General features: G+C 30.2%; 2 protein-coding genes across 2 annotated transcripts in view; both read right to left on the bottom strand.

Moving 5' to 3' along the window:
- Positions 1-25949, bottom strand: part of LOC121117624 (uncharacterized) — a 306996-nt gene that overhangs the window by 97758 nt on the left and 183289 nt on the right. The window lies entirely within an intron of this gene.
- On the bottom strand, positions 18135-19281 carry LOC121118971 (DNA repair protein RAD51 homolog 1). The gene has a single exon (XM_040713580.2). It carries the CDS (start codon positions 19238-19240, stop codon positions 18203-18205), a length of 1038 nt encoding a protein of 345 aa, XP_040569514.1. The 5' UTR covers positions 19241-19281; the 3' UTR covers positions 18135-18202.

Here is a 25949-nt window from a genome sequence, read left to right on the forward strand (position 1 = left end):
GATCAATTTGAATGACTTGCAAACACAATCTTCTTAAATTTCATAGTATTCAAAGCAGATATTAATTTGCCATTCCATAGAATATTCTGGTTTTTGGATTTAAAATTAATTTTATAGATTTATTGATATTTTATTCCTTCATTCCATTTTTATGGAGTAAGTTACTATTTATTTAATACTTAAATCCCAATGACTCAAAATAGTTTTTTCAAGAATAGTGATTATAATATCTAATTATCGGTATAAATATATATTAATTGACATTTTAATTTAATAACTTTGGATTAATAAAAGATTTATTTTTATATAGTTGAATTTTAAATAACTCTGTAAGTTCATTAGAGGTGAAATAAATCATTTTTGAATATTCAGATTCACTAGAATGAATAGTAAAATTATTAGAAAAATATTCCTTTAAAACTGATTAAATAATCTTTAAGCTCTTAGTCTAAGATTGTTTCTGGGCTAACATCAAACGAGCAACAATAAGTCCCAACATCTTCCTCATTCTAAAATTAAAATATATTTGGTAAAACATCGAAGTCTTCAAAATAGACTTTATCCTAATTTTTTTCAATATATTCTAACAGATTCTAAAAAAAGAATTTTTTGAATAAATATCATTCAATAAAATATCAATATACAACATCAACTTTTTACATTTCTCTGTAGGGGAATACAAAACAGTTGAAACACGTTTTACTCAATTACTTGGAGATTATTCGAATTAGACTAATCAAATTTTGACACAACATACTTACAACTTTATACTAAAAGTAACTTATGGTCAGTACTTTTTCTGTAATATTCATTTGAATAATAATTTCTTGGTCCAATATATTATGCTCAAGTCGGCACCTGAAATTGACTTTGTCCTAGAGAAAAAAAATTCATATATGTTTAGCTGAGATCAAATAAAAAAAAAAATAAGGATATATCATGTCCAATTTCAAAGATTTTTTTAATATTTTATAAGCATTCGTTAATAAAAAATTTGGAGTGCCAAATTGCTCCTTTCATGGGAAACAGTTGAAGACCACAGCTGTAATATATTTTTTTTATCCCTTATTTCATAGCTCACATAATTGTTTGGGTTTAGTATATTTTTGCTTAAAATTGGCTGTATGGCTACCACACAAACAAATTGGGAGGCTGGAGAGAGGGAGTAATGAATATTCTTTAGAAAAAAAAACTTATACACTCCCTGGAAACAATTAATAGCGAATTGAATAATTTTAAAAGGAAAGGTTGCGCGATTATTGATTAAAAATTGTAATTAATTAAAATTAAGTCATTAAAATTATTAATTGTCTAAATTTGAGGCTATATTTCAAATATGATGTATCTATGTTGTCTACAAGCTGCAATTTTGTACGATTTCTAACTTGTACTAAAAGATTGTACAAGTTACAATTTGTACACCTCATAACATTTTATATAATGACAACATAATTCATTTGAATTATCAATTATTAATAGATGCTTTCAAGTGACACAAAAATTATGATGGTGTCTATTTTGGGGCCCTAATTTCTTAACTAAATTGTATACTAAATTGCAAGCATAAAACCTAAAATTGTATGTCAATAAAATATTTAGCATTAATATTTATTATAAATAAATGAAATAAGCTTTTATCATTTTTGTGGTTTTTAGGAAATGTTAAGTATTTTAACTATAGTTTAGAACCTTTATTTTTGATTTTTGATACTTATGTTGGCTTTGTTTTCAAATAAAATATATCAATTACCTCAAGTTTTTATTGCAAATTAATTTTGTCTATTTTAATAAAATTTGCAGCAATCCAAGAGTTAATAAAAATAATTTGCCCCTTTACAAATGTAATTCATACCAATTTTTCAAAATTCATTCTTTTTTTGTATACATTTGCAATTCTTTACTTTTATGAAGTACAAGATTTATCAATCTAGAAATAAATTAATTGTATGGCCTAACAAGAAAAAAAAAATTTTTGAATTGCGAGAAAATCAATATTTAATACTAAAACGCCACCAAAAAAATGGAAAACGTTAAAAGTAGAATATGTACACAATAGTTTACAAAATATACTAATTATGATGTAAGTTAAAATTTGTTAAATAGGAAGTTCAAAGTTGTTTATAGGGATTTTTAATAAAGTCCATTAAAAATTCAATAACGCTTAAAGTTATAAACTTAATAATAAAATGCTTTCATATTTGAAAACTTTATTCAAAAAAATATATAATAAACTATGAATTAATATTGATTTGTCTTTGATTGCCTTCTGCTTATTGTATAATATCTATCTACTAAAGATCTAAGAAAATCCTTCCAATTGAGAGAAGTTGATATGATATAATTAAAAAATAATCGATCTAAAGTTTCCATACTTAGTCATTAATAAATAAATAGACCTAGATTATATGATTTGAAGTTAATGTTTTATAAATAAAAGATTAGTCGTAGGTTTAAATTATTCTTAATCATTGTTTGAAAATTGTGACAACCTACCCCATCTCATCTTCCCTTGTCAAGATTTGCAAATATCAAATCGATTTATTAACTTTTGAAATTGAACATAATTCCCCAAAATAAAATATAAGGAACTAAGCTGTATAATTAGATTGATAAGAACACAGTAATTTCGTTTTTATAAATCTGTATTTACAAGCAGAGAAAATATATTTAAGTAGGATATATAATAGCTGAATAACAGATCACAGAGTCAGAATTTTGGAAGTATTAGGTAAGGAGTAAACTATTTCTTCAATAAATTGTTTATGAAAATTAAACAAGTCTTACTAAAATTGTAGATTATATTGTTATAAAAAAATATTTTTCATGATAGCGATTTAAATTTTAACTAATTGTAAAATAAAAAATATTGTTATGGAGGAATACATCATAAAACTTGTACAGGAGAGAAATTGTTTTTTTAAAAGTATGTTTATTACTTTAATAAACAAAATTAAATTATACAAATAATTTTAACAATATCAAATTAGTATTAAAAATTTAGCCTTGTGTAATAACAATAAAAAAATAAAGAATGTAAAAATAAAAACTAAGTATTTATATTTAAGGACTAAGCATTAAATATACAGGCAATTAAAAAATAAAAATATGGTTTATTAGAAGTTAAAGAATAAAATAAGTCTAAGTTAGTGAATTAATTTCAAAATGAAATAAAAATAATAAAACTACCAAGAGAAAGAACATTGAAATAATAACATTTAATATAACTACATAAGATACGTATATCCATGACAGGTCTGGAGATGATCAACATTAACAATACCATTAAATGTAAAATATGAGATGAATCTACAACATATAAATGTATCATGCTTAATCCCTTTTGTCAGTAATCCATTAATCGGTGAGAGTTGTCCTCATTGAAATAATGTTGATAGTTTAGGCAGGTTCGTAGATGATAGACGTCTATGAAATCATTAAAAATGTAAATTATGCCATTCCATCAAGGACCATATATACTTCATTACAAAGGGGAAAATGCAATTTCTAGAATAAAATAGTTTCTAATTATTATCTTAAAGATATAGAAACGTCAATATACTCACAGATTTGTAAGGGTCACATGGAGAACTATATATGCGATTCCTTTCCTCACGATATAGACGGAAGAAACTGAATAACATCGTTTATGATTATTGAATTTTTTCATAACGACAAAATCAACAATTATTATTATTCAGATAGTGATGATGAAATTTATACAGATCTGGAGATGTTTGACGTCCATAACTCCTCGAAAATTGTAGAATGTCAGATTTTTTCAAGACCATATAGATAAGTAAAGCATAACTCCTTAGTACATTAAGATTATTCTTCATAACAACAAAATAAATGTTTCTGAAATGGAAAAAGTTGTTATCATAAAGGTATTGAAACGTCAATAGATACTCACAGATTTGGAATGTGTGCATTAAGAAACATTAATAAGATGAAAAACCTCTTTCTTTAAAGACACCTGATGTCGTTCAATAATCTTCAGCAAATATGTAATATATTATGAGACATAAGGTTATAGACATTTCAATTATTTAAATACCATATAATTGTGAATGAGATATTTATATACCCATTATTAATATTTCCCCCCAAATCCGTGATTGTGATGAACAAATATAAGATCCCAGAATTATACTCATATGGAATGCTCACAATTTTTTTTACTGTCCTACATGAGTCCATTGTTCATAAATTGAATAAACTTCATCATATCCAATTTTATAGATAAATGAATATTTTTTTATAGAAGTGTTGATAAAAGTTATTTTATAGGAGTCAAGCGAGTATTCGATAAGTCATCCTTCAAAAGAATCCAGTCAAATAACAGAAAAACCCGTATTATACCAAAAATTTATTGATTTGATATTAACTTAACATTCCCCCCCCCCTGAACTGTTAGATAGTTTTAGATTTATATCATCATTAAGGTTTTTATAATTTTTTTGTCATTATATTAAACTTTGAATAGTTTCATTATCAATTATGATAAACCAAACTTGAGAAAATGCACTTCATAGATTTTGAAAAAAAGACTTGATATTTTCTGTCTTCATGATGAGGTTGTATACATTATATATTTGGACTATTAGAGAAAACGTAACGCCCATATGTATCCTTTTGGGAAAAAGTTTCCTCTGCTTGAATAGTAGCTGCATTTTCCTTTGATATCCTAGCAGATATTTGCTTGATCTTTTAGAAATTAGATTTTTAAAACTTTTCGGAAGATTTGGTAATACACAAGGAACAGCCGAAAGCTTCAAATGACGTTTGTGAAGTTTGTTCTCTTGTAACTTGTATTTTCGAAAACCTCTCCATTTGTCAGAACTCTTGACTATGAAATCTTCCTCCTCAAAATGGAGTTAACACACTATTGAATACTTAGAAAGTGCCTAAGCTTCTTCAGATTGCCGTGGAATTGCTCTTAGTCAGACACCTTTTGAGGATTCATCTTGAGGGAATGAGTGGAGTAAAACAAAGGGGTTGGATATAATAAATAATTTTCAAGATTATATGACATTTGGAATATTCATTTCAATTTTTCTAGTTTGAGGATGATCGATATCCATGATGATTGTAACCTGTAACAGCAAAATCAACTATAGCGGCAAAAATTCTTATCATTCAGAGAATGCTTATGTAGTTTATACAGATCTGAAAATTATGTCAATTATATCAATATTTGGAATGTAAGATTCCATCTACAGCTCTATAGATAGGCCATACTTAATCCCTACGCTCTTCATGATTGAGTTAATCCAATAGGACGAAAATTGTCATCATTGAGAGAGTCCTGATGTAACCTTGACAGGCCTTGAGATTGATAGCTTTAGGAAATCTTTGACGACAAATTCAGATATAGAGGAATGGGCTAAAAATTTCAATGAATGAGCTGTGGATGGAAGATACGAACTTTCTCTGTTTCAGTGGATTATTCTTTCTTTTTATGGAAATTCTTATGAGATATTTCTTACTTAAGAAGTATACGACCTTGATGTGACTAATCTGTATAATGAAGGAACCTTTCTATTAAAGGAGATGAGATCCACAGAGTGAGGCACAAAGAGGTGAGATACCTTGAAAATAAAGTCGAAGAGAGAATTAGAAGTCGTATGGATTGGATAAACATGAAGATCTGGAACTGGAAAGACCCAGAGCATGAGGACTTTGACTTGACTTGAACACTAAAAGTTGGACTCAATTACACTTCTGAATATTGAATCTAATGGAGCTTTACTCTTATCTTTAATTATATTTACAGCTATTAAAATAACTTTTTTTTATTAATGATTATTCTGAATTTTGATGACTCAAAATAAATGGATCAGCCAAATAACACGGGAGCACGCGTTTGTTCTGAGCATTTTCAGCTTCAAGAACAAGAAGCTTAAAACTGATAAAATTCTTGATGTATATGTTTTTTGGGATGCTGATTCAGAAAATCGAATAAAAATTATGAAATTTGATATTCTTAGTATGTTCTAGGAGATGCTATTGGAGTTATTTGAATGTCGAGCCCAATGTATCTCCAACAATTTTTTTTTCATATCAAAATTTCGACCTATTTCATCATTTTATTAATACTAATATTAATATTTTAAAAATCGAGCGAAGGAGGGAGAGAGAAAGCATCTTTTCAATCAAAAATAAGCTTCATCGTATAAAAACTAATCTTAAATAATTTACTTTATTAATAAAAACTTAAATTTGATTTGTTGTTTTTTTTCTTGAATTTGGAATCCAAATTCGAAATCTGCATGAAAAGTTGCCCACAGAAAATTGTTTCGACTCCCTTTGATCCTTGGATACAGCCTATTTAAAATATAGCAAAGATAATAGAAGATAGTAAAATGGAGGTTTGGAACTTCTTTACTTTCTAAAACCAGGGACACAGAAGTACAAATAAAACAGACTACATCCCTCTTTGTTATATCCCAGGATTCTCATGGGGAGCCAACAAAATATAGTGTTTTCTATTAACCTAATTCAGCATTTTTTCTTCTACTATTTGTTCCTGGCACGATTAGAAATTTATGTCATTTTACTATATTCTAAAATTTTGGTCGTCCAATACTTTGTAATTGCTCTAAAATGTTTCGAAATACAAAAATTAATAAAATATCCAATTATTATAGCTAGAGGTAAAATTTCGGAGAGGTAAATATCTTGGGAAGAAGGGGGGGGCTTTAACCCTAATGGGACCTTTTGACTATTATCCCTTATACAATCTATCCCCATTTCATTTACCCCCATTATGTTATAATATAAAATAAATTAGAAGGACCCTTGATAAGGGTAAACAAATTATTGAGACTATTAAGTATTTAGGATGTGCAACCGACCTCCACTTCTCGGACATATCCTCTTTTTACATCCTGTCCAGAGCGTTTGGAGACTTTCTTATAAATTTTTTATGGGTTAAGTCGATTTAAAAATCACGCTCTAAAACTGTTATTGATCGATTATAGATAGCTCTAAATCATTAAACCAAGTAGAGCATAGAGCACCGTTAGTCTGAGAAAATAGTATGGTCGATCTTTGTTATAATATTTCGCAAGATGTCGCTTTTCAATGACGTCACTCATTTATTTATTGTACGTTCTACTTAGTATTAATAAGTTTGATAAGTAATAATACGTATATAATTTATTATCGTCTTAAATATTTTATATTTATATGTTATTATAAAGCAAATTTGAAACAAGTTACTCCAAAATAATGGGTCATTGTAGCGTCTGAGGATGCAAAAATAGAACTAACTGGATCTAATCATTAATAAAATATCCAATTATTATAGCTAGAGGTAAAATTTCGGAGAGGTAAATATGGGAAGAAGGGGGGCTTTAACCCTAATGGAACCTTTTGACTATTATCCCTTATACAATCTATCCCCATTTCATTTACCCCCATTATGTTATAATATAAAATAAATTAGAAGGACCCTTCATAAGGGTAAACAAATTATTGAGACTATTAAGTATTTAGGATGTGCAACCGACCTCCACTTCTCGGACATATCCTCTTTTTTACATCCTGTCCAGAGCGTTTGGAGACTTTCTTATAAATTTTTTATGGGTTAAATCGATTTAAAAATCACGCTCTAAAACTGTTATTGATCGATTATAGATAGCTCTAAATCATTAAACCAAGTAGAGCATAGAGCACCGTTAGTCTGAGAAAATAGTATGGTCGATCTTTGTTATAATATTTCGCAAGATGTCGCTTTTCAATGACGTCACTCATTTATTTATTGTACGTTCTACTTAGTATTAATAAGTTTGATAAGTAATAATACGTATATAATTTATTATAGTCTTAAATATTTTATATTTATATGTTATTATAAAGCAAATTTGAAACAAGTTACTCCAAAATAATGGGTCATTGTAGCGTCTGAGGATGCAAAAATAGAACTGAGTCAAAATTCCAAAAGCTTCTAGGAAACGTTCGCTTTTTTAAATTTCCCATTCCCAAAAATCCAAAAGAATTCACAAGAAGAAAAAAATGGATATCAAATCTTAAATATCTTCCTAATTGGAAACCTGTTGACCATTATGTATGTGAAAATCCTTTTGAACATGAAATGTTTTTTCCAAGGGCATCACCAAAGGCCAAAAGTATTTAAAGCCCGACGCTGTTCCAACCATAACCTTTGTGTTTAAAACTGATCATATATATGGTATGAAAGCTCAATTTGCTTCGGAAGAAGAAAAGGATTGCGTAGCCTCTCCAGATGTTATGATACAGGAAGTATCAACAATGACAAACTTGAATTTGGACATGATGAGAGAATTCCAAGTTGAGTCTTTGTGTCATGATTGGCATAATTACTTATACAAGATTAAAGAGGAAGATAACATTATAACTTCACTTAAAAAACTATCAAACTAATGAAGAAAGAGGTATTAATTTATGGAAGTATATCGCGTGTAAAAATATTTTATGATGATCCCCTAAAAAATCTCAGTCTAAAAAACTCAAAAAATTGAAAATTTACTAATGAGTCAATTAAAGACACCCTCAAATTATGAATGGATGTGGTAAATCTGGTTATGAATTATTAAGAGAATATTTACCTCAGAAAAGAACTGAGTTTTTTATGTTCAATGAATTTTTTATGAAGTTTTTGATATGCTAAAAGTAAAGGTTAGAACTATGACAGAGATGGATACGAAAGCTTCTTTGACTTTAGATGAATGCTCAAATAAAGTTTCTGTAGATTATGACGGAAAAGGTGGCTCCATAATGGGAGAATCAATCTTTCCAAATCCCGAAGGGGATGCAACCAAAGCCTTAGTTTTTATGCTCTCTGGGGTTTCTACTATTAAGTGGAAACAAGTTTTTGCATATTATTTTATCCCAAATGTGTATGACGGAAGAGAGCATGCGCCAATAACTACCAGCTTAATAAAAATGTCAAGAGAGGTAGGAACTGATGTTGTTAGTATTTCAACAGATATGGGTTCTCAAAATGTAGCTGTGTCGATGATTTGGTATAAATTGTGGAGTTAAATCTCAATTTAACAATACAATTAATAATCCAGCTAATCAAATTGAAAAAGTTCACTTTATTACCGACCCTTCCCATCTTATGAAAAATTGGAGAAATCTTCTTCTTTCTAATTGATTTACGAAAAATTTTACTTGAAGCAGGTTTAAGTTTCATAATGACTGCTCATTTCTCATCGGACTGTATTGAAAATATATTTAGCATGGTAAGGGCAACCAATCCTTCTCCTACTGCTAAGGAGTTTAAATATATTTTAAGGTTAATATGTTTAACTCAATTTATGGAGGATGTTAAATCAAGTAATTATCACTATGATGATTCATCCTTTCTGGCTGAGGTATTATACTTTAAAAAATCTTATATCTGTCAAGACCAAAATTGAGTGAAATATGACTTTATTACACAATTTTTATCAAAATTATCAATAAAACCACAACTATCAATACATGAAGTTAATATATTGTATTAGTTAGAAGGTTACATTATATATAAATTTGAAAAATATGGTTATCATTGTGAATCTTGTCTATATATATTAAAAACAACAAAAAGTGATTACTAAGATAATAAAATCACTAAACTTATAACTATTGCAGATTACACTGGAGATTTATTGTTTATTGTTCACATGAAGTATTTAAAAATATTATTTTACCAATGGAAAATTCAATCAGAAATTTAGATCAATCTTCGTATATATGTGAAAAGAAATATTTTGCTATTAAAATTAAAATAGCAAGTGATGCCGTAACTAAAGACTTTGACTTAATACCACTTTGTCACACATTAAAAGATAAATTAATGAATAGATTAATAAGATTAAGGTTAGTAATATTTGCAAAGACTTTAAAAAAGGAGCAAGAAATGAACAAAGCGTATGTTATGTATTTTGTGCAGACGTCTTTTTTGTACTGTGTAAATTAAATTCGGATTTAGTGAGTTTAAGGCGTATTTTGGCCTTTTTATATTTGTAAAAAGTGCTACAAGTACCTTTTTTGTCGTTATTTTTGAAATAAAGCGTATTGGAGGTCAGTTTCTGAGAGTCGAAGATTGTCTCCTGAGATCCCTAGGATAGAGCAAGTCATTACTCATTGTTTTTGATTGTTCCTTTTCTCTTTGGGAGGGTGTTTAAATTTTATTTTCATATATACATAGTATGTAAGTTATATAATATAACTTTCTTTATTGATTTATAAAAAAATAGTCGGAACTTTTTTTTAAATATACCTACTAAACCTCCCGATTACAATATCAGGAAATTATCGACGATTAATGGAACAGGTTACTCAAATGTCTTGAAGGAAAATAAAAGCATTCATAGAGATGCAGCGGTTTGGGTGAACCTGGACAATAACATTAAATGGGAGACTTTTGTGCTCACAATGGAAAATACGGAAGGTTTATGATTTAGAGTAGATAATGTTAAACACATTGATATATACGAGATAACAATGAAATATGGTTTTAATGAGCATGAAATTGCAGGAGCTAATCCTAGATTTAGTCTGGGTCAAGCTTCTTTTTATACTAGATTCCCTATAGACGTTAAGGGTCGAATTGATTACTTTAAAAAAACACAATGTGATGAAAATAAAAAAATATGGACAGTTCAATCGAGGATGTAAATTTTAAAATAAAAGAAATTGACAATATTAATATTTATAAAAAGAAGTAATTGGTTGTGACGCTTATCAATACTTTCAAAAGAGTAAACGAGGCAAATGTGGTTGAATGGATGAAGCAATTTGGGGAAATTATAAATCACTATCCCCCAAAAAAAAAAAACCCAATTGAAGACAAAGCCGAGGGACAATATAAATGTTATAACGAGATTTGGCGTGACAGTGACTATATCGTGGAAATTGTAGCTGATCCTTCGTCTATACCTCAAATTTTACCAGTACAAGGAAATTTAATTAAAATTTAATTTTGGACATATGAAGCATTATTGCTTGGAAAAACGACTTAAAACTTTTGAATATGAAAGGGCTCTCAAAAAAACCATGCAAGAACGTCATCCATCAGAAGTACAAATTGTAAAGAATAAGGATTATCAATTGGTAGATAACAAAAATGAAGATAAGTCTTCCAGAATTGATAAAGATCTTCTTTCCGAAAAAAAAATTGAAGAGGTTAGTGAGACCCGAACTGTAGAAGAAAAATATAAAGATAAGTTTTCCAGAATCTTCTATACGAAAACAAATTGAACACGTTAGTGAGACCCAAAACTGTTGAAGAAAAAGATGAAGAGAAGTCTTTCGGAGTAAATGATGATGTAGAACAAATGCATATCGATTATTCGGTCCTGACATCGTTTGTCTTCAGGATATTAAATGACAGATCTCTTCTTCTTGCTATAATAACTGTCCCATTTGCTTACCTATAAGATTTCATTGTTTCTTAAGTGGAGATGGATCTAATAGAAATGATTAATGTTATAATGTTAGGGAAATTATAAAAAGTTGAATTAACCACCACAACCTCTGCTAAATCAAATTCCTCCTCCAATAGGTACATTTTTTTTTAAAATATTAATGGATCAGAGTAAAGGTTTAATTCCTTAGATTAGAGGTGCAGCAAGTTTTTTATACCAAAGTCTCTATAAAAATATACCTCCTCTCTTTTTTCCCGATAAGGAAGCCGACCAGTTCCTTAGAAGTTGGATCCCGGTCCTTTTGGTCTTTCTTTTTCTCGGTTATTCGTTCTTTTGGGCGGTGGTTCATCTTCCAAATTTTTTTTTTTGGAACTTATTCCCTTTAATGCATTATTAAAGGGTCTTTCCACCTTAGCCACCTCTAAAATGGCCTTCACAGAATCCTTGGACAGCAGGAATTTCAGATCCATGTCATGATATGAGCTATCAAACATCATACTCTTTTTCAAGGAGTCTTTCGCGGGATGGAGAAGAGCCTGGATCTTATCGGCAATTGTACTATGAAAATCAGCGTTCTGTGAAAGAAGTTTTTCGCAAATTACGCCCAACTTATGGTCCACATAATCGACCTTTAGAATCCACAATTCGCAGAATAGTCGAAAAATTTGAAGGGGCAGCAACTTGAAGATCGTGAAGAGTCGATTCGCCACCGCTCTTAGTCCCTTTCACACTTTTTGGTACCTTAAATTGAAGCACATGGTCTCCACGATATTTGCTTCCAACAAGACGGTGCCACTTGCCACACAGCGCGCGTAACAATGGACTTATTGGGACATTATTTTGGTGAGCAATTAATTTTACGTTTTGGCCCGGTGAATTGGCCTCCAAGATCGTTTGATATCACACCTTTAGACTTTTTTCTTTGGGGCTACGTAAAAGCAAAAGTCTATGTGTGGATAAACCAGCGACGATTGAAGCATTGAAGTAAATGTTGAGTGAGTTATTCGTGAGATTCCGGTCACAATGCTCGAACGCGTCAGCGAAAATTGGCGCGACAGAATGGACCATTTAAAGGCCAGTTGCGGCCAACATAGGAAGGGGATGATTTTCTAGAAATTATTGTAAAGATTGTTTTTTCGGTTCATAATAAAGTTTTGGCCGTAATATAATATTTTATGTGTTTTATTTCTACAATCCAAAAACCGCTCGTTTTGAATCACCCTTTATGTCGGAGTAACTGCTTGATGAAGAAGTACTGTGTTCAGGAGACTTCTCCCTTGCCACTGTTCCTATTTCAAATATAGGTTTCCCCCGGATAGAGCAGTCTCCAATATCTTCCCTGACACTGGACGAGCCTTCTTCTCAATAAATGAATATTTCCTTCTCCATAATTGTTTAATAAGAAGTATATGAATAATGAATTAAGTAAAATTGCAGTACAGTACTTGACTCATTCACGAGGGAACAGGTAATGATTCCACAAAATAGTTCAAATAATAATACCTCTAGCAGACAAAAAAAGTTAATTCAAACCAAGATATTTTTTTCGCTAAAAAGAACGTTAGCCTTCGATACGTTACTTGGTTTAAGGCTTTAGGCTAACTTAAAGGACTCAAGGGAAAGAGTGGACGATCAGTAGAAAAAGAGCATTCTCTTTGCTGACTGGCTTAAAATTGTCAACTGCCATCAGGGCAATTTTAAAGGTTTTGAATTCAATTTATGTACTACTTTGTGAACTTAATTTGAGCTTAAACCATGCTCTAATTCTATCAACTTAGTAACTGCAAATAAATCTTTATCTTCAAAAGTACAGGATCTTCAAGCGAAACTTTCCAGGAACAAGGCTTTAATAATGTCAACTAAAAAAAGCCGTAGAAAGATATCGAAAAAGGTAGTATCTGTAAATGATACAGTAGTATATTACTTTTATCATATTTATTATTTTAGGCTCAGTTTTGTCACAAAACCTATATTGAAAGGTTTTTGAATACCGATCAATTAAGATGTTTGTCCAACAAAGGAAAGAGCTCTAGAATCAATTGGTCAAGTTCAACACTTAAAAAATTAAGGTAAACAAATAAATAGAATTAATTAATTTACGATTCTTTTATGCCTTATTTTGAATGATGTTTTTGAGTTTTTGACGCTTAAAATAACGACCTTCATTGAAAAAGACAAAAATTGTGTACTATTGATGGATGAAATGGTCATCAAAAATTCTTAAGACTATGATCAACGGCTAGACTGTCTAATGGGGCAGGTTACTCTTCCAGAGCACACAAGCGAATTCATTGCTCATTGGGATCCCTGGATAAATATTTATAAGACTTAATTAATATTCAAATTGGACCCACACTAGAGGTATCAAGTTATTATTTAGCAATATTCACTCTGATGTCATCGGAGTTATAGCGTCTGAAAACGTCGTCGAAGAGGAGTAAAGTAGCTCTCAGCCTCTAACCACGCCATTTAAAAAATCAGCATCCATGAATTTAATAGTTATAAAACCCGAATTTTGGGATAAAATATTTTAATAATTTCAAAGCCTTTCCAAAAGGTCATGATTAATAACATAATAATAACAATTTAAAGCACTCAAGACATAATCTTACCACTGAGCTATTTGGCTTAGAAACTATATAAGATATTAACTGCCTAAACATATTTAAATTAATTTATTAAGGAATAAATTTTTTTATTTAATTCATATATTTAAGCCTACTATCACATTCAGATTGTCGTTCAATTTTTATTTTTTCTAATTACTATTTTTTCCAAAGATTACCATAATCTTTGAGGATGTCTAAAATAAAATAAATATATATATTGAAAAATTATGGTTTTCATTTTGTATGTATAATTATCAATGCCTATGTAAATTGATTACTTTTTATGAAATGTCTTACAACACACAATTTGCAAATCACTGGACTATGAAATTGTCGTATTTGAAATATGTAACCTAGGTAAGATTAGAGGTTAATTTTCTACTTACCCACTCACTTATCATTTTTTTAGTAAATACTTTAATAAAATTTGAATTATGTTTAAGACACAATGATGAATGTAGTATAAAATCAAACACATTCATATGAATCCTTGGTGACCCGAAATGATTGGTCTTACCAGGGAAGTGATGTTAGGACCAAGTAGGGCCTAATATTTGCTTTAATTTAAACTCTGTCTTTGATGTCTATACCAAATTTATTACCTGGAGTGTTACTTGGAGAATGCCTATAAATGTTAATAAACGTGTCCTGTTCCCTTTCGCCAAAAAAGAGTTCATTTACCCAAGTCTTAAGGTGGTAAATGATTACTTAGACTTAGGAATGTACATCTCTCGTGATCTAAGATTCAAGAGAAATATACATTAAATTATAAGAAAGGCCCTAAATAACTTTGGGATTATTTATTATTACTATATGTATATCCTACTTTAATAGTAATACTTTCTGAGTCTGGAATCCTTCCAGAAACTACCTGTTAAGTTCTTAGAAAAGGTACAGGCCAATTTTTCCCCTTCATTAGGAGATAACGACAACTATCAATGAAAAATCAAAAGACTTGACCTAATCACTTTGTATCGTATACGTGCTATTAATGATTTTATTACGCTACACCCAATTTTAAACAAAAGATAAACCCCGTTCCTGGATACTAGATAAAGGCTACTTCTTCCACCAAACAAGACTCGCTGCTCACAATACCATCTACCTCCCAAAACTAAATATTAACATTTTTAAGAATAGTTTTTATTACAGATCGAATCTTCTTTATGCTTTCGCCATGGAATTTCGTCAGGCTGACCTTTAGCAATTGATCATTTTCTCTTTGCATTGTCATTTTATTAAAAAAAAAAAAAAAATATTCGTATCTTAAATACATCACTTTTACCAAGAATGTGTTTTTATATTTATTTTATAAACACTAAATATAAGTCGACCTTTATAGGCTTTGATTATCACCGCTGTTCCAAAAAAAAAAAAATAAGGTATCGAAGTTTTTAAATAATGTGATATATTATTTTTGGTTCCTTTTTAAAAAATAGAGATTACAACATAGTTTCCTCGTCAGTAATTATAATCATAGGTATATACAGAAGTCCCATATTATCAGGGGATTAATACCATTTCAGTAAATATATCATATATTTAAACTATCAACTATTACATATTATGAACAGGAACCTCATCTTCAGATGTCCCAGAACGCAAATATATATATATATATATGTTAAGAGAAAACCAGTAAAAAGGGTTCTATCTTTAATTTTAATACTACATATATTATAATTAAGCAAAGTTTGTCTGTCTCTCTGAATTTAGAGGACTCACTTTGACGAACGCAGGTTGCTAAAGCCCATCGACTCATATTAAAAGAAAAGGGAAGTACGTATTTGATCCGTCAACATAAAATAATCTTTTTCAATAACCAAGAAAAAGATGAAATAACAATTTATTTTTACATCATATATACGGGATTAGGCCACATACCCCCCCCGCCCTTTCACCCCTTGGACCCTTTAAACCCCCCCCCCCCACCCCATCCCTTTCTATTTTTATTATTGAGAAGTACAGTTAGTAAATGATAGAGAGCCAAAGTATGAAATGAATGTTATAGTTGTTTGGAGCGGTTATTGAGCTATACAACTTTCAAGTTTGAATCGGAACGTTATAATGAGTTCCATAAACCATCAAAATTATAATACTAAAATAAATAAAAATTTCAATTAAAATAGATACTTAAGACTGATTATTTAACCATAGGCAGGATACATAAGATACAATAAATATTTATAATAATGCCTAATCTAATTTTCTTCATCCCATGACAAAAATTTGGTAAAACATTCAGTTTTAGTAGGGTTATATATACGATGAATTTAGGGATTGATCATATTGAACGAGTATACACATGATGTTATAATAAATATCTGAGAAGGATTACCGGATAACTCCTTAAGTACGATGAAGTAGAGTGATGCATATCCAAAATAAATTGATTAATTATATCTAATTTCTAATATAATATATTACAAAAATCGAATAGAATCATCCAAAATCTTCTCAAGTAATATAAAGGGCACATTTGTAATTGAAAGATTCAAAATACTGACTTAGATGTATATAATTATTATCTCGTATTTAATGAGATATATTAATTAATAATAATACGTATCACTAATATTTACGTCATTAAGTTAGATCAAGGACTCCTTGGTTAAATTAATAATTACGTTTGTATGGCTTTTAAAGGGCTAAATGTTTAGTCGTTTAGTTGATATTTACTATAATAGGGGTGAAATGCTGGGGGCAGATGGCTGAGGGGGGATGAAAGGCTAGGAGGTAAAAGGAGGTTATGGAATGGGGATTAAATGAGGGGGTAAGAGCCCTATAGCTATAGTTGATGCCGTCTCTGATAACATTACATGAATTGACGGTAGATTACAACCCATTTGTTAGTCTCGTTTGCACGCAACACAACCCGTGGGCTGGGATATCAACCGGGGTTACAGTGGATGGCGTCCCTTATCATAATACATGAATTGACGAAGAGTGCTTACTTTTCATCAAGCCCTGCGGACATGCTACATATCTCATGAGCCGAGCATCAATTTTTGCCTTAGGAAAGGACCTCGGAAGATAATGTGAAATCTTTTTTACCTATTATGGGGATTAACAATCTTTTTCAGTTATGAATTATGCACATTAACGGCTTTGTTCAGTTATAATGTACATTACCTAGTTATTAAGCACATTAATGGGCTTGTTCAGTTATTATGCACATTAACGGTCTTGTTTAGTTATTATGCATATTAAATAGTTATTTATACAAAATAATTTACTACTGCAGCATATACATAATATTTATAAATGGATGAGACATAATATTTGGTTTAGTAACGAGCGTGTGTAGTTGAAACCCAGCACATATTATTCTAATTAAAAAGAAAAGGAGTACTCGTCCATATCTGCATTTCTAATACAAAATTTATCGAGCTTAAGAACTCTGACCAATGCAAAGTACACCTCTACTGCACTTATATTAACAAGCTCTGAGTTTACTGGATTTGTTGCCCCGTCGTGGGAACATTAGTTTTTATCGTTCCCACAAAACTTTAATCTTCCATATTTTTTTCCACATTTCAAAAATGAACGGAAAAAAGTGAACGAATGAACGACGAACAAAATCTTTACAGAAAATGAACAGGAAAAAGATGAAACTATATATTTTCATACAGAAAATGGATAAGTTTTTAATAAATCTTGATTAAACGCCATCAAACGGCTTTAAAAGTTAAAGGAAGGACTTATTGATTATTTGAATACTAAATGATGCCATTAATAAACAGTGATATTTGAACTAAATCAAAGTAATATGTACTGAAATCCCTATGAATTGTCTATACCAATTATCCAAACTATGATAATTAGACAAAAAATCTTATGCTTTCTATTGTAATGGTAAATTTTGAACTACAATAAGGTAATACATTAATAAATAAACCGAGAATCAACATGGTAACCTTGACAATTTGAAGAATACCCCACTTCTTAATAAGTTAGGAAATATTCAGGAATTAATTCGTTTTCAATTCTTTATTCTACATTGAGTCAAAGAATTATCGTTATTACTTCCCTATCAGGGTAATTTTCCGTCCTTCATTAGCACAAACACACTTATTTACAACTTTTTTAAAGATAATTTATTATAATAAAATAGGATACAATGTGGAAAAACAGTCATTAAATCTATAATTTTTTATAATTCAAAACTAAAGATAAGTTATTACTAGACAAGCATTATTAGTTGATGGAGTCTCCGATACCGTCAGAAGTGATAGCAAAGATAGCTTCTCCTTCTGCAAGACATGGAGAACTGTAGATTTTGCAAATTCTCTGTTCGCCTCTTCCTTTTCTGAGATAGAGCCTTGTAGTTGACGAATGAGCCATGATATGACCCCCAATAGGTTTTTTGGGATCAGCAGAGAACATGGCAGCCCCATCCATTTGAGCAACCACTTGATTTGTTATAACAACACCTACTCCAAACTCATCCGCCAAACGGTGCAATATCCTTAGAAATCGAGCTAAATGTATTTGTCGAGCGTTGAGCTCCCCTCTACCCGAATAGTCTGCTCTATAAAGTGCAGTGGAACTGTCAACAATGATGAGAGCGTAGCGTGACTCTGCCATCAAGGCAGAAGCTTGAATGAGCAATTGAGATTGATGGTCCGAATTGTACGCACGAGCGAAGGCCACATTGTCCAGAGCGTCCTTTCCAGAGAGATTGTATCGCTGTGCCACAGCTAGTAATCGTTCTGGACGGAATGTTCCCTCTGTGTCAATGAAGAGACACTTCCCCTCCGCACCTCCGTGATCAATAGGCAATTGGCAAGTGATAGCCAAAGTGTAGCACAGCTGGGATTTTCCAGTTCTAAACTCTCCAAATAGCTCCGTGATAGATCCAGTTTCTATTCCTCCTTTGAGGAGTTTGTTCAGCTCCTTTGACCCAGTGGTAATTTGGATCATATGAGATCTTTGATTATGGATTTCGTTTGCTGTAGTGAAGCCAGTGGGAATTAGTTTATGTCCTACTGCAAGTAATTTATCCGCCTTCGCCTCTGAAATGCCCTTGATGGCAAGGATACTCTTTTTGGGAGCATAGACGATTGACTCCACTGTGTGATAGCCCACCTCAGATAACTTCTTCAAATCCCCAGCGGATACCCCGTGTTTCTGCAAAACAGAAATAGGTATTGGTCCGAATTCTTGCTCTTCAGTCTCCCCTTTTGAAGAGGTGGAAGGCTCCTCCAGCATCTGACTACCGTATTCTTGCTCCATTATCAATTTGTTTCAACTTACTGTAAACGAATATAAATAAAAATAAGAATTATTTTTACGCTCTTAAGACACGCCATTTTTAATTAACTTCCATGAACGTAGCTACAAAAATCTATGTTAAAAGTACTTCATATCTAAAAAAGAATAATTATTTATATTAGGGTGCTCCCTGATTGGGTATTAGGTGCCTTCAAATAAATAAGTATTTTAACATCAAATTTAAAAAAGTAAAATCTGACATTTTCATAAGTAAATTTGAATACATAATTACATTATTTTTACATATGAAAGGATTTAATTTTAAATCCCTTTTAGAAAAATAAATATACATTATTAACCTTAAAAATTTGTTTCGAGTACCCATTATCAATAACGTGTCATGTCAATAGCCCATCAAGTTCAGTGAAAATTCAGAGCAAGCGGAGAGTTGTTAGCAAAAAAAAATATATATTCATAGATATATTTAATGTTTAAACTTGTTAAATTATTGAGTTATTTAAACACTCAATCAGCTCTAACGGGTTAAGTAAGTAATTGTAGATCTAACTGAATGAATTGGAATTATTTTATGGGATCAAGCCTAGGACTCAAACGCCAGATTAGACTGAGCTTTTCATAGAAACATTGATTCCTAATAATATATGTTTAAAAATGCTCTGAATTATCAACAAATGTCAACAATATATCATATCATGTGAGGTTTCAGTATAAAATGAAAATCCTTATTTATTATTTAACACATTTTACTCAAAGACTAAATAAGAGGTCTGTGATAGCCAGTAAATGTTCAAAGTACTTTACTTATTAAAAGAAAGAAAAAAATATTTTTATGGATTCTATAGATTGTTTCATTGACATCATAAATTTCATCATCGAGCGTCATCTTTTGGGCTCAACTTAGATATTTTATTACACAAAATGTACAAGCTTACAATACATTTTGATTAAACTTCATCAAATGTACTTTAAAAATACAAAATAACTTAAAACCTGTATTGAATACTACTTCATGCCGAAGATAATGAATGATGTTTGAATTAAATCAATGTAATATGTACTGAAAATACCAATGTATTGTTTATATTGGTAGGTATATCAGAAGTGTCCACAGGGGTGTGGGGGGCTGAAGGAGCTGTAGCCCTGTCCCCTACCCCAAAAAATGGAGAATTTAAAAACCACTTCTATGGAAAAAAAAAGTTAGACACCTCCGCAAATCAATTTAAGGATTTTTTCTATAAAAAATGGTGATTGAAGAAAAAAATAATTATAAGATTTCCTGCGGACTCCCTTGTATATCTGTATATATTAATTTTTTTTGATCAATTAGGGAAAAGTAGAGCATTAAACCAAGTAACGCATCGAGCACCGTTAGCCTGAGGGAATGAATAGTATGGTTAATATTTGCTATTGTATTTTCTCAAGATGTCGCTTTTTATAACGTCACTCATCTACTAAGTTTGAATAAGTAATAATACGTATATAATGTATTCGTGTCTTAAATATTTTATATTTACACTAGCACGGATACGTTATCTTAAAGATAGCTAATGAAAAATAGTTTATTTATATTAAAATAATATCTCTATCGGACAAAAGAAGTAAATTTTGACCAAGATTTTTTTCTCTCGCTAATAATGTCGTTAGCCTTCAATGCGCTACTTGGTTTAATGCTGTAAGGACAAGCAAAGATTTATAATTAGGGAAAATATCTTATTATTGTAATGCTTATTTATTATTTACAATATGGAAATGAGATTGTAACGATTTAATAACATATTTGAATACATTTTAGGGTATAATTAAACTAGGCAGTAGATGAAAGATTTTTAATTGAAAATGTGTAAGAGCTGCTGTACAATTGACTGTACGAATAGATACGTATATAAATCGAAGTTATGTTTTATAGATTACCGAAGCATAAGACAAGAAGAGGCTAATGGATTGCCATAATTAACAGGAAAAAAAGAAAATAATCCAAGCTTTATGATATGGATTTGTGTTTCTTACTTTCTATTAGACAATGTTGGGTAGTAATGTTATCATATATATTCCTAGTGTTGAGTCAGGACTGAAGACTGTATTCCTGTCCTTTCCAGTCTCGGTCCAGTCCACCGACCTATATAATAACTAGATCTACAACCTACATAATAAAAAGGAGAAAAAGAATGAGTTACCCTTCTGCTGTTGGCAGCCATCTTGAGTACCTATTTGTAAGAAACACTCTTTAGTTACTTTACTTATTCATTAATAAGTTAATGAACATTAGAGGAATTGTTAGTTTTCAAAAAAATTCAATGGAATGGGAAAAGATTTGATGGATATGTCAACATTTGTCTTGATGAAGAAGAATATAGTGAGACTATACCGCCAACACAGGCCCTTGTCTTTATGGTTGTGTCTTTAAATCAGAATTGGAAAGTTCCAGTCGCTCATTTTTTTTTTCATCCATTGTTTGACTGCTCCGAAAAAACAAATCTTGTCAATCAATGTCTGAGAAGGCTCCATTCAATCAATATAACAGTAACTTCATTAACTTGCAATGGACCTAGTAGCCATCAAACTACGTTAAAAAAATTGGAAGCTAATTTGGAACCAAGCAAGGAGTTTCCAACATACTTTATTCAACCCAGTGATCGCTACCAAAAAGTCTTTGTTTTATTGGACAAATACCATTGTATAAAATTAGTTAGAAATAAGTTTGCATCTATCAAGGTTATGGTAGATAAAGATGGTAGAAGGGTCGAATGGAGGTTTCTCGAAGAGTTGAAAAAGCATAAATCATCCGAAGGACTACGGGCTGGAAATTAACTTAAGAAAAGCCACATTAACTTCCATAATATGAAGATGAAGGAATGAAAACATGATATATTTAAAAAAAATGATAAACATGTATTTCTTAACTTTTTATCAGGTAAACTTGGCTACTCAAATTATCAGCTCGTGTGATAAAGACCTTCAATTGACAGAATTAAAAAATTCTCTAGGAACTGTCGACTTCATTCAAAGATTTTATCGACTATTTGATTGACATATTCTAAAATTAGGCTTCATCATGAAGCTAGCCTCATTTTTGAGCATTTAAAAAAAAGAATTTATACGAATGTCTCTTTCGAAACAGATTCTTTTTAAGAATCAATAATTCAAAGGTCTTAAATATCATGTGTAGATCATACTTGTATTTTCTACAAATAAGTAGTAGCAAAGGTTGCTATAATAAAATGATTCTAGTTTATTGTTGGTTCTGATACAACATGGCTTCTCAAAGAACACTGACTTTATCGAATACCATTTGTTATCAATGAGAAGGATAAGGTCACGGAGCAAGATGTAAGTGAGTGTAGACGCTGAACGTTCAAAGTGTAAGAGTGATTTAACTAAAAGAAGGATTCCAATTATAGGCATTAACAAACGACATAGTACATAAATGAATTTGGATTTAAAGAGCAAGGAGAAGAACTTGAATCTTATGCTTATCTTAAGCCTTGAACAGCTTCGAGAATGTCGTTGTGCCTCCAATGTTCGAAGTGAGAGAGAAGTCTCTTCTATATCTTCATATACAAATTATAGGTACCTAAGATGGCTGCCAATAGCTGACGGTTGACTCTCCTTTTCTTTGCCTATTGAGAATCCAGTTATTATATAGGTCGGTGGTCAGTCCAGTTCAGTTCTAAAACTTGAATCATCTTTATTTCTTCTTTTTTACTCAGTTCTATTAGTACTGACAGTTCGAAGGAAAAAACATTTTTTCAATGAAGATGGCTAAGGAATATCTTGATAGAGCTTTTATTTATTTAATATGTTGATCCATTTTTTTATTTCATATATATTTGTGAGATGAGTTAAGACTTCCAAGAATTTGACCATTATTTAAGAAAAGAACTTTATTTGTTTTAAAAACTTATATTACAGTTTAGATAAATCTATTTTTTTAACATTATTTTATTTATCAATTTTCTTACTTTAAATACAATTTGCAACGCCTCTAAAATGTTAATAATCAATAATTTGTTGATAGAATTGACGAACACTTGAAAATACACATGTCAACCACACTCAATTTGGAGAAAAAGATTCTAGCTTGTTTTTAATTCACATAAAATATATAATCTCAATTGTTAGTGTATACTTTTTATCTTCTTCTTTTCAACTTTGGAGCAAAAAGTTTTCAAACATACACATTGAAATATGGATTCTCCAAAAAAGTATTGAATCTATCCTTGGACAATTGTAAATATTGAAGTCAAAATGACTGATGATAGAAAAATGCTATGAACTTTTGATTAAACTCCATTTTTCTCCTTTTTTTTTAACCTAATTTATTTTAACTGAATATCCTGTCAGAACAAGAAAATATTAATTGTAAATCTATTATTTCAATAGTCTGTATTTATAATTTATTGTTCTATGATACTAATTGTTTAATTTTAGTAGGCATTTATCATAATTAGTAAATCGCAGTTTATTTTTTATATGTAAATTATATTTAATATAACCTTCCATTTTAAATTGGAACTTCAAATGTTTCAGAGAAGAGTTTCTTAGCTGTCATTAGTTATTATTCTGAGAATATGTTTCACCCGATAATGAATTACAATTTCCTCATGGAGTATGACGTTTTCAAATCTACTGTAACGATAAAAAACGTCTAAATCAATTATACGTAGTATATCTTCATTAAAAATTTTGCTAATAAATATCTTTTGTTATGTTTTAAAAAAAAATAAATCAGGCAGCTGATAATCAACAAATTTTAAACAATGATACCATAAATATATATATGAAAGTTACAACTCGTTTTTCAAAGGATTATCAGGTTTAAATTAATAATCAAAAACCGTTTTGCCACAAATTTAAACAACTAACACCTTTAAGGGCTTAATTACTGGTTTTATGGTATATTACATTATCTTTGGTTTATTATAATGTCATATTATCTTCATACCTTTTAAATGAAATGTAATGGTATTTTTTTCAATATTCGTAAGAGTAAAATGCTGTTCCATTTTCATTGAAACAATGTTTCTTAATAATGTTAAAATCATGTTCTGAACTATCCAAAAAAGTTATAAGTGAAATTAACTAAAAATATTTCATATTATTTGAAGCTTTAGTATAAAATTAAGAAATTTATAAATGATCTACAAAAATAGTTGTTATTTTACAAATTAATTTGGGAGATTACAAAATAAAAAAAACGTTTACATAGCACGCAAGAAAGAAACGAAAAATATGGCTAAAATGGCAGACACATATCAAACAAAGACAGAAATATGGGATGTCTAGCTATATGGAACAAAGTACTTTACTTATTGAAAAAAAGAAAAAAAACTTTGTGTGGGAAGGAATTAATTATAACTTTAAGAAGAGGTTGCGCGATTATTGATAAAAACATGTAATTAATTACAATTAAGTCATTTTAATTCTTAATTGTACAAATTTGAAGCTATATCTCAATTCTTATTTATCTATGCAATATTTTTCATCAAAAGAACATTAATATATCCACCATATATAAGTACAGTAATCATTGTTTTGTTATTGGGGCGGCGGCTAAATGGAGTGACTATGGAGGAATGAACATTAAAGGACAGTTAAAAACTACTAATTAGAAAATTATTTGGGACAATTCCATACATAAACTAGACTCCCCAAGGACGTAGGAGGAAATATTATTTACGTATAGTATATATTATCATTAGTGATTTGAAAGTCCAGAAGTATCTTTGATCCATTTTGTTACATGAGCTTAAGATACATTGACAAGATCTGTTCATCATCCGGAATCTTCCACTGTACCCCCAAAAACTTCGCTCACGTTATAGAATATTTTATTTTTTGCTATTTACTTTCTCTTCACTAATTTTTAATCCACTTAATTCAATTTTTTGATAACAAGATGTTAGCTTCTTTCAACTCTGTCTCAAGTTTTTTCTATAAATTCATATTTAAATGTTTTTTCCGAGTCGAATTTGAGTCTTCAGCTTCATTCGACTTCATTTCAAGTCTATGATTAATCTTATAGTGACCATAGTGTGAAGGCTTTTCTTGAGTTCAATATAAATTAGTTATAATAAATCATAAGGATGTGTGAAAATCCAATTTTATCTTTACGTATATGTATTTTATATCGAATAAACTTTAGATTTTTTTACATTATATAAATAAAAGTTTTCATTCCTGTTTTATCTTTATAAAAGATAATTTGGGCAATTGTAATTAACCACCGATATTCAAACTGAGGGTTGAGGGGATCTCCAAACCAGAAAAAATAATAGAAAAAAAAAATCACAGCCTAACAACAAAAGAAGAAGAGATAGATTTGGAGGAGGAGAGTGCAGCTATTCATTTAATATCTAACGTATCTCAAGATCTAGACGTAATTATAATGGAATTTTATAGTTGCAATCTGGAAAGGCTTTTTTTTTTCATTTTCCAAAGCTATTATCCGTATTATTTTCTTTTGAAGAAAGTACAATAAGAATAAAGTAATCACAAAACACAAACTTGAGCCCTCTAGATTACGTACGAGTCGAGAAAATGACATTTGAATGTGATTGACGAATTTCTTTTCGCATACTCCAAGCAGTTGGACATTTCCAGGACCACCATTTACGCTGTCAGCAAGTCCGAAACGCTGGAGAGGAAAAAGTGAATGGAAAGAGCTTTGTTATGGTGGAGAGACCATTTTTGACATCAACAATCAAAGAAA

The sequence above is a fragment of the Lepeophtheirus salmonis genome, chromosome 5, assembly GCF_016086655.4.
Source record: "Lepeophtheirus salmonis chromosome 5, UVic_Lsal_1.4, whole genome shotgun sequence".
Lineage (NCBI taxonomy): Eukaryota > Metazoa > Arthropoda > Copepoda > Siphonostomatoida > Caligidae > Lepeophtheirus > Lepeophtheirus salmonis.

Coding starts and splice junctions, on each gene's coding strand:
- LOC121118971 (XM_040713580.2), bottom strand. CDS start 19,240: ATGGAGCAAGAATACGGTAGTCAGATGCTGGAGGAGCCTTCCACCTCT.